At 32.1% G+C, this 9,726-nt stretch overlaps 1 protein-coding gene across 1 annotated transcript; it reads right to left on the bottom strand.

The window, feature by feature from the left end:
• Positions 1-1,750: 1,750 nt before the first annotated feature.
• On the bottom strand, positions 1,751-6,354 carry LOC111897603 (CBS domain-containing protein CBSCBSPB3). Its single transcript, XM_023893560.3, has 14 exons — positions 5,945-6,354; positions 5,516-5,675; positions 5,260-5,392; positions 4,835-5,005; positions 4,644-4,722; positions 4,328-4,441; positions 4,136-4,202; positions 3,632-3,737; positions 3,502-3,560; positions 3,088-3,191; positions 2,619-2,752; positions 2,472-2,554; positions 2,306-2,395; positions 1,751-2,224 (listed from the first exon to the last, which is right to left on the bottom strand). Exons 1-14 carry the CDS (start codon positions 6,109-6,111, stop codon positions 2,033-2,035), a joined length of 1,659 nt encoding a protein of 552 aa, XP_023749328.1. The 5' UTR covers positions 6,112-6,354; the 3' UTR covers positions 1,751-2,032.
• Positions 6,355-9,726: the final 3,372 nt, after the last annotated feature.

The raw sequence follows: 9,726 nt of genomic DNA, 5'->3' as shown, positions 1-9,726 counted from the left end.
AAAGATCGATGAAGCAACAAGAAATACGGAAGATGGTCTAGCAGCAGGAAGGGAAGAAGAGAAAAGATTGATGGAGGTCGGTGGTACAATGGTGGTCGATGGCAAGGGCATATCAACCTTCCTCCAGTTCATAAACAATGTCTTTCATGATTTTCAGAAGCCTTTATACAGTTAGATACAAAATTATCTATTTTTGAAACCGGAATTAAAGTAGTAGATCTTTTAGCCCTTATCGTCGTGGAGGAAAAATCGGACTATTCGAGGAAGCTGGCGTGGGCCTTATCTGTGAGAAATCGATCTTCAAAAATCGATTCTCAAACCTGCAATAATTGGAAGGTATCATGTAATCATTTGTGGGTGCATCTGGTCGATTGGTGTTCTAGAAAGTTTGTCGATTCCCCATCATGATTCTTCAGCAAAACCATGTACCAACACCCGTCGTAGATGAGATTCACGTTGGCAAGAAGATCGTTCAAAGGTGTATAAGAGTTCTCGGAGATGGAGAGAATGGAGATAAGGGTCACCGGCGAAGGAGGATTTATGTGTCTCTTGGTCTGGTGTCTGATAGAGTTAAAGAAAATAAAGAGTTCAGGATTTAGGAAACCGAAGAGACGATAGGAATAGTGATGTAAAGGGTGGGAGTGGGACCCATTTTGTTTAATAAATAATTTTAATAAATAAATAACAAATTACATTTAAAAAAAAAAAATAAGGGTACTTAAGATAAAGACCAAACAGGTAACAAAAATATATTTTAGGGACCTTACGAGTTAAAAAATAAAACTTAGAGACCCAAACACACAGAGTACCCCATACGGCAGGAACAATTCGTGTAATTTACACAAAATGAAACATTGTAGCATTATTAGAAAGATTTATAAAGAAAAATCTACTTTTCATGCTTTTTTTTACCTATGCAAGAATCAATTATAATAATGTAATTCATTAAAAGTATCTTATTTTTAATTGATGATAATATATGAAATTATGTGTTTTTTTGTTTTATATACTATGTTAAACTTGTAATTAAAAAAAAAAAAAAAAAAACACTGAATTTTTGAAAATAAAAAACAGTAAAAGCCTGAACTTAAAAAAAAGTAAAATTCAAATAAAATAAAAACAATAAGAAAACTGAAAAAAAATAAATAAATAAATAAAAAGACACAAACTTTGTTAAATATTTTTAAAACTATACTAAATTAGTAAATATTTTTTTCAACAACACTATTTTGATCAAAAACTCACAAATAATACAATTAATTTTGTCTTCCACATTAATTCCAACACAACAACATAGGTCTTGTGCATCTATATATTGTCTATCCATGCATATATGAATAACGGCCTAGGGAGTGGGGTCCTTATGGGAAAGTTGAATATCTACTTCGTTCTATTGTGCATGAATTGTTTTTGGCCAGAGGTTTCAGATATATCCCTTTCAGGTTTCTCGATTGTATTATTTGGTCTGATTCCTTTTTTAGAACATTGCAACTTTCTACATCATTGTCAAATGTTTTATGGAATTCACACTATTTGTCATTGTCAAATGTTCTGATTTGGTTGGTTTCCTTCGATTGGGCCTTTTCCTTTGCCATTGCTTATGGTGAGGACATCTTATTTTGTGTTAGAATGCTAAAAACGATAAGCGAAGTAAGATTTTAACCAACTGTTCCTCTATTCCACCATAATCAATCTAAGTTCTATTTTCGATCATAAACACTACAAACATTTTTTAAAAAAACTTCAAAAATGGTACCAAAAATCAAAATCATTTGACCATGTCGACTATCATTTTAGTCATTTGCTCCAAGAAATCACTTCATATTACAATACATATCCAAACCACTTTAGACATATAAACACAACATAACAAAAATTTGCTCTTTTTTTTTTCAGGTATCTCATTTTTATTCGCTCTTCACAACCACCACCATTTTGCTTAAATAAATAAAACTTAACGTCGTTTTGTAATGACCTTTCAAGGCATTTGTATGTATAAGTAAATAAAACTTGATGTCAGTATAAAGGTGACTCATTGGTTGGCACGTTTCAAGTAGACTACACATGCGATACCTGCAATGACTGCTGCACTTGCCAAAATTCCAGTCTGTAAATGGTTTGATTTTGAGATCTGTGTTTGTTGCTCTTCTACAACCATATCTAATTGTGATGATTCTCTTTTCATTTGCCCAAATTCCAAGTTGTCTAAATGCAATCTCAACACCTAAAATTAGATACAATACAACATTGTCATATAATAAGAATTAAGAAACAATTGTTAACATATGGTAAAAGTTTGTGCTACCTTTTGTCCTGCTGACCTGGCATGATTAACAGCACCAGCCAGATCACTATCTGTAGTTAGCAAAACCCTATCGCCCTCATCGTCATCATACTAAAAACACAAAAATGATTAATTAATCTGATTTTTATAAAACAAATAATAATAATAATAATAAAATGGTAAATACCAAAAGTTGAGGAGGATTTTGATCAAGACTGCCACCCATCCTTTGAGCAACAGCAGAAACCAGCTCAGCAAGATTTTCAGTGCCTGAATTGTTGAGAATTTGATTAAATTAAAAAAATTAGGGTTACATGAAAGAAATAAAACTTACCAAAAGTAAATCTGTGTACACGTCCCCTTAAGTCTTCAAATTTAAAGGCAAAAGAATTCCCAAGACCAAGAGACGGATATGCCCTCCCTCCTTCTACAGGGTCCGATTGCATAACTACTGACATAGACATTTCACTGCAAAATAAAAAAAATAAAATTACATTCAGACAATACTTTAAACTATAGATTCTAAGCCAAAAGATATAACTTCAGCAAACTTAACTTTGATTTGATTTTGGGACTAAATACAAGAATAATCAAATATAGAATCTTACTTTCATTTCTTTGATTCTTTAAAACTCTACAGAATATAGAATTGTTCTTCCAGTTTTTTCTCATACAGTGGAAATTGTTGTATTTGGATAAAATTGATATAACTGTGTAGATTTTTCAAAGTACAATGTTGCAGTAAAAAGAAATGAAAGTAGGATGCTATAATAAACAAAACAATGAAAAAATAGGGGGGGGACCTGTGACTGTCATCATAATCATCTGGTGGGTCTAGGTTGAGTGCTGAATCCCAGAACTTCTGCATCACTGTGTTTGCCACATCAGCACCTGAATTACTTTCAGCCTGGAAAAGATTAAAAAAACATCCCCTTTAAAGACCACTTAAATCATAGTTTTTAAAGTTTGGTAGGCAATTGAACAGTTCCCTAAAGTTGAAGGGGTTTTGTAACAATTTTCAAACTAGCCCAAAAACTAATCTTTAATATCAAGAATGTTCAAAATAATATGCTGGATTTTCGGATATCCATTTACAAATTACAATTACTATATCCTTTCATTGGCTTTGTGCTATATGCTTAATTCAATATGATTTTATATAAAACGCATAATAAGGAGAAAAAAATGATTATTAGATATAACAAGTTTACAATTACCATTGAAATAGCAGCATGAGTTATCTGCAGGACATCCACACATGCTACAACACTTCCATCTGACAAAATAATATATAAAAATCTGATGCAAATTGATATTAATTTTGCTATTATAAAAGTTTAAACCCACCTTTGTCTACAACAGGAAGATGTAAGAACTTCCCATCATGCATTATATGCAATGCCTCAAGGATCGATGTGTCCACAGTTGCATATTCTGGATTTGGTGTCATAACCTTAAGAAAGAACAATTTTAATAAAAAAAATGTAAACATTTTCCTAATATTCGAAAACATATATTCCAAAAGAAACCACAAGAGTTGTTTTGCAATAAAGTTTACTAATCATCAAAATGATAAGAGGAAAATTTTCTTATATACCCTTATTTTATCTACTAATTCATTTAATTGGCAAATACTTTTTTAACAAAATCTAGGAAAACACTCAACACAGACAAACGTTATTACCACAGCTTGAAATGATCAAGCATTGTCAGTGCTATTTATTATTATTACTATTAGTATTAAGATATCACAATGAAATCACCAGACAATTTAGAAACTTAAATGTCCTCTTCTAACTTTTAGCTACACAATTAAAGTTCTTAAAAAATTAAACAGTTTCAGTAGAAAACCTTTTCAACAAATGTCAACTCAGGAGGAAGATTGTGTGCTACAACTCGCATGAGAAGATCCTTTGAACTGCAAGCAACCAAAATCACTATTATACCCTTCATATACACACATACCCTTCCTGTATAAACTAAAAAATAAAAACCCTAAAACATATATAATGAATGAAATACATAGTTAAACAATAATCTTACGTTAATATGCCCTGAATACTGTTTCCATTCATAATGATAACAGAATTAACTTGCAGTTCCTGCATCCTTTTAGCAGCAACAGAAACTGGATCTGAACCTAGAACAATTGCAACCCTGTGACACAGTTTTGCTACCGAATTCAGTGGCTATTTTCAATGATAGGGATGAAAAGGGCATTTATGTCTTTTGCACAGACAAGAGAAGTGAGTCTTTTCCCCACCTTTTTGAGTGAGAAAAAAAGATTGTAACTTTTGTCTCATTGACAACAATTCTAGTCATGTGTAACAAAGATAAAAAAAAAAAAAAAAAAAAGTACTTGGAATTTTCTGAAATGATGGTTGACAAAGAGGGCTTGAACATTCGATCCCTTAATGTCTCTATAAAAGCAGAAGGTGCTGAAATTTGGAAATGAATTTAAAATTATCAGTCATAGTAAGTAAAAAGGTCACAATGGTCAATAAACAATTGACCATTGTGACAATAATAATAATAATAATAATATATCACCAGTGAAATTATTTCCCCATTGGCGTTCCACTCCTTCAACAGCTGCAGCAATAGCACTCCCCTGTTCAGCAGCTTTTTCCATTCTAGATATAGCATCATACAGACACTTTGTGATATCCAATAATGCAATAACTTCACCATTTTCAACAACTGGTAGATGCCTAAATTTTCCTGTTTTCATAATAGATGAATAGATAATATATCAACTATCAAATATGATTACAATCAAATTACCAAAACTGACTAAAGCGATTTAGGATGTTATAAATACTTGTGGGAAATTTTTAACTTGTTCAACTCATTTCCATTTTAGCTAAACTTTCTTTAATTTTCACGTTATGAATAAAATATATCCTAAATTGATCCACATACAAGGATGATGATGAAATAAATGGAAATCTATATAATAAAAAATAAAAACTAACCTTGAACCATTTTCTGAAGGGCATCAATCGCCAAAGAATCAGAAGAAACAAAAGTAGGATTCCTTGTCATAACTTTAGATATTATTGTCTGATCTGGCCTTAGTTCTTCTGCAAGAACTCTGGTTGCTATATCCTAATGTCAATGAAAATCATCAGTACAAAAACAAAATCATGTAAGAAAAAACAAAAGACGAAAATGCCCTAATCATCCTCATCGCTAAGAATAGACTACAAAACATATTACAGTTTTTCATACCTTGTCTGTGACTATTCCGGAAAGCAAAGCATTAGAATCTGTTAATAACACAGCATCAACACGACGAGCTGCCATTCTCCTGCAAGCTTCTGACACAGTTGTCCCTTCTGGTATTGTGAGCGCCTTTGACAACCTGAGCTTCTTCACTGTCCTCTCACCACTAATCAATCAAAAAAACAAAGATTAATCAGTTTACCATGTAGAAACTAAATAAGGAAAACGCCATAGAGAAATGAATAGTTTTCAAGAAAAAGAACAAGGTGATAAAACAAACAAAAGGCATACGACATATATGCCATGTGCATAGAAATGAAATTGAAAACAAGTTTAAATTACCCAGACGAACGTGAATTCCTTCGAACCAACTTCAATTAAACTGTTATTTTGCTATGTAACATATATAAAAGTGATGAATATGATTGAACTTACGAGGGAGTAGGCGACGGGGATTTCAGTGGATAGCCATTGGTGGCTCCGGTGGAGGTTGTTCCATTTTCCGATTGAGTTGATAACGATTTTTTTATGGTAGTAGACGGATTGTTTCGTCTATACATTGAACTGTTCCTTCGAGGAGCTGGAGGCCCGTGCCCGCTCATTTTGTTGCTCTGAGTCTTCCCCCTCCGATGAATATGGTGATAAGGGTTTTGATGGAGGTACGAAATTGAGAAGGGTTTTTCAAGATTCCATGGAGGGGAGAGGAGAGGGCCTCGTCGATTTGGCTTTTTTGGGGCCCTAACCCTCTTTTTTTGTTCCTGTTCTTGTGTTGCGGCTGATCTCAGACAAAAATCAACTCCGAATAGTTGGAAACATGGGAGCAAGTGATCTCACGCAAGCACGTTGCCACTTTTGGTAAACGACGGATGGGCCTTAGAAGTTAGAAGTACATGTTACAAAGTTAAAATATATTATTATGTTAGTTTGATAATTGAACTTGTAATACAATATAATAGTATAATGCAAAGAGTAAGTTACATGTTTAGCACCTAACGTTTCTGTTTTATTGTATCTTTCGTCCAATTATTAATCATTAATCCAAACTAAACTAGCATGGTTGTCCCTAGCCTTTGATACAGTCTCCTTCTTCATGTTAACCTCCTTCATATGCCAGGCACACGAAGGAATCTTAGTCCTTTTTCGGTTCGTTTATGAAGAAAGGCTTAGTGGGTTTTCATTTTTGTTTTGGTTTGAACGATAAAACTTCCCCCCTTTAAAATGGTATTTTATTCGTGTGGAATATCAATTGCGATACGAACATCGTGGACATCCAACAACCCTAGACGACGATTTTGTTTATGCTCCCAAGTTGAAATTGTTATGGATTTTTAGTTTATTTACTTGGATACTTCCTCATTAGCGGGTCACTTTAACATTAGGTAGTGAATGCAGATTCTTTAAATGGACTGATTCACCGATATGTTTAAGCGCAATGGAAGTCTTCTATTATTGTTTTGTTCCATGAATGTGAGCGCAATTTCCTCCTTGCATGTAACCAAAGAATCAAACATTTATTGTTCAGTGTTTGGGTTTTTGTAATTATGTTGTTGATAATCATTAAGATATAGTAGTGGGTATGGTCATGGATTTTGGTTTGGTAAGGTTTCGGTAAAACTTTAAATAGTGTGGGGGTTTAGTAAAGTTTTGGTAAAATTTTAAATAGTTGGGATTTAGTAAGGTTTTGGTAAAACTTTAAATAATGGGTTTTTGTTCATCTATACTCGTAATATTTAGATGTACTTTTTGGTTCGAGTGTAAGTTAAATGGCAATGTAATGTACATGGTTGCAATAATAAAAATATGATTTTCTATGGTATTAACTTGAGTTTTTTTCTAGTTTTGGTAGTTTTATGATTAGCAAAATTTGACCAATATACATATATACTAGGTAGGCAAAGATTAACAAAACACAATGTTCAACCCATATATTTTAATGATAGTAGTTAAATATCAACTATCATCCTTGTAAATTTCCAAATTGATAATTACCATGTTAATTACCAAGATATAATACTTTTAGTATAACATAAGTATGTCATGATATAACATACAATAAGTTTAACCAAATTTTAGTACAACAAACGTTAATGTTTGGTAAACGCTTAACCATTGGATCACAACATAACAATATTTTTCAAATTAAAGTAGTGCACGCCAACACACACAATCAAAACAACAATTATCCAATGTTTACATGTTTTGTCTTTTCCCCAACTGTTTGTGATGTTGATTTCTTTTTTGGAACCATGCTAGATGATTAAATATATTCATATTTATATCTCCTAGCGTTGTGACCTTTACACTTATACTTGGAACAATTCAACGTTTGTATTTTTTTTCTATAGTTGTTTTTTTATCATGTTTTTACTTGAAATCTCATCTTGTGTTTCTTTAGTCTTCCAACATATTTTTGATGATGATGTGGGAGTAATATGGTTGGTCAATCGCTTATATGCCACATGTTTCTATAATTAATTATGGGCACATGCAGCCTATAAATTCTATGATTTTTCTCATAATAGCAACATACTTTGAAAAACTAAATAATCATAGCAAAAATCGAAAATCACAATGTTTGATTACAGACATTATTGCTATTATAGTAAATAACAATATACTTTGAAGAACCTTCTTTGGAATGCTAGCCCCAATAGTGTGGAAGCATTTAATGTGTCACACTCAAACCATAGGAAACCCTAGGATCGAAACTAGAAAGAGGGAGATGAATTTTAAAAATTCCTTGTGTTGTATAGGGTTCTTAACCCTTCTATAGGTCCCTATTTATAGTTGTTGGAAACATTGATTTGAATTCAAAATAATAATATTATATTGTAATTCATATTACTTTCCATATAACTAAAAAAGACTTATAGAAACCCTAGAAAAGGGCTTCCAAAACCGTCCATACTATGGAGGTTCTAAAATGTCTCCTTGTTAAACTTTTAAACAACTGCATTCTAACCCTTATACCCATTAATTAATTCTAACTAATCCAAAATCATCAACTCATTAATTTTGATTAATTCTTAATTAATTACTTGCTACTTCTAATTAGTAATTAATATATTAATCATGTAATATATTAATAAATCATTTATTTCTCTCTTAATATCAATCCAAGTTATTTTCTGGTTATAAGGGCAACCCAAAAAGGACTTTACTATTTTTTTTTAATGAATATACATATTTAATTAAGACCTTAGACACCTTAATCCAACAAAGATCTACCTAGGGACATCCCATTCAATAGCACATTAGTATGCGCTCTTCTTATCAAATATAACCTAGCAGGTGTTGTATTAAAAACTTTTTATAGCGCCCAAACAAATGCATATTGTTTTATATATTATTGTACGTGAGCTAATATTGGCTTTAGATTCAACATCGTTCTTAGATTTGTATATTACACCTCTAGTATGTACTCCCAAAGCAAGCTGTAATATCACTCCTTACTTGTTTCAGATCTATTTTAGCATCCCTAAAAGCCTTCATCCTCGAAGATCAACATGGTACTGATGGGTTTTATAGGTATAAAATGCATATACATGTGAAAAATCACTTAACATTTAAGAGAACATGCAACCTATAAGGGTCTATGTCATAACACTTTGAAGGTAACACACAAAGAACAACAAAACTACAAGAGCCTAATACAATAAAAATAAAATTGATAAACTAGGGTTACATACATTTGAATTGTCAAAGTAAACAATTCACTTCAATCCCTTATAGTTGATATTGGAAAGTTAGCACCAAAAGTATGATGTTTCTAATGGCTCACACCTAAAACCCTCGAAACGAAGAGGAGTGAGGGGGTGAGAGGGAAATTTCATTCATAAGCTTCTTAGAAAGGTTGTGCACGAATTTTGGCTCCCAATGGGTCCTATTTATAGTTTAGGCACCTTGTAGGAAATGCCAAATTGGAATTGATTAGATAATAAATTTAATTTCAGTTCAAATCCTTTCATTATATAAAACTAGGAGGCTTCTAGAATCCCTAGGAATCCCTCCAAGACCATTCATACCATTGAGGGTTCAAATTTTTTTCTTTTGTTCAACTATTGAACAATTACAATTCATCCCTTGCACCTTTAGTTAATTCTAATTAATCATGAGTTAATTTTGGATTAATTTCGATTAATAATTAATTAATTCTTGTGTAACACCTGGTATGTTTTCTTTAGTATACATATTTTTTCTCTGGGACTCGACGAGTT

The sequence above is a fragment of the Lactuca sativa genome, chromosome 5 (genome assembly GCF_002870075.4).
Source record: "Lactuca sativa cultivar Salinas chromosome 5, Lsat_Salinas_v11, whole genome shotgun sequence".
NCBI classification, from domain to species: Eukaryota; Viridiplantae; Streptophyta; class Magnoliopsida; order Asterales; family Asteraceae; genus Lactuca; species Lactuca sativa.
Note: the sequence above shows the minus strand (reverse complement) of the source record. Positions and strands in the feature narration are given on the sequence as shown.

What these genes read in the sequence shown, in the direction of transcription:
- LOC111897603 (XM_023893560.3), bottom strand. Translation starts at nt 6,111, where the DNA reads ATGAGCGGGCACGGGCCTCCAGCTCCTCGAAGGAACAGTTCAATGTAT. An exon ending in ATCATTTCAGAAAATTCCAA is followed by an intron (nt 4,442 to 4,643) that starts GTACTTTTTTTT and finishes ACTGTGTCACAG; the next exon opens with GGTTGCAATTGTTCTAGGTT. An exon ending in CTCATGCTGCTATTTCAATG is followed by an intron (nt 3,192 to 3,501) that starts GTAATTGTAAAC and finishes AATCTTTTCCAG; the next exon opens with GCTGAAAGTAATTCAGGTGC.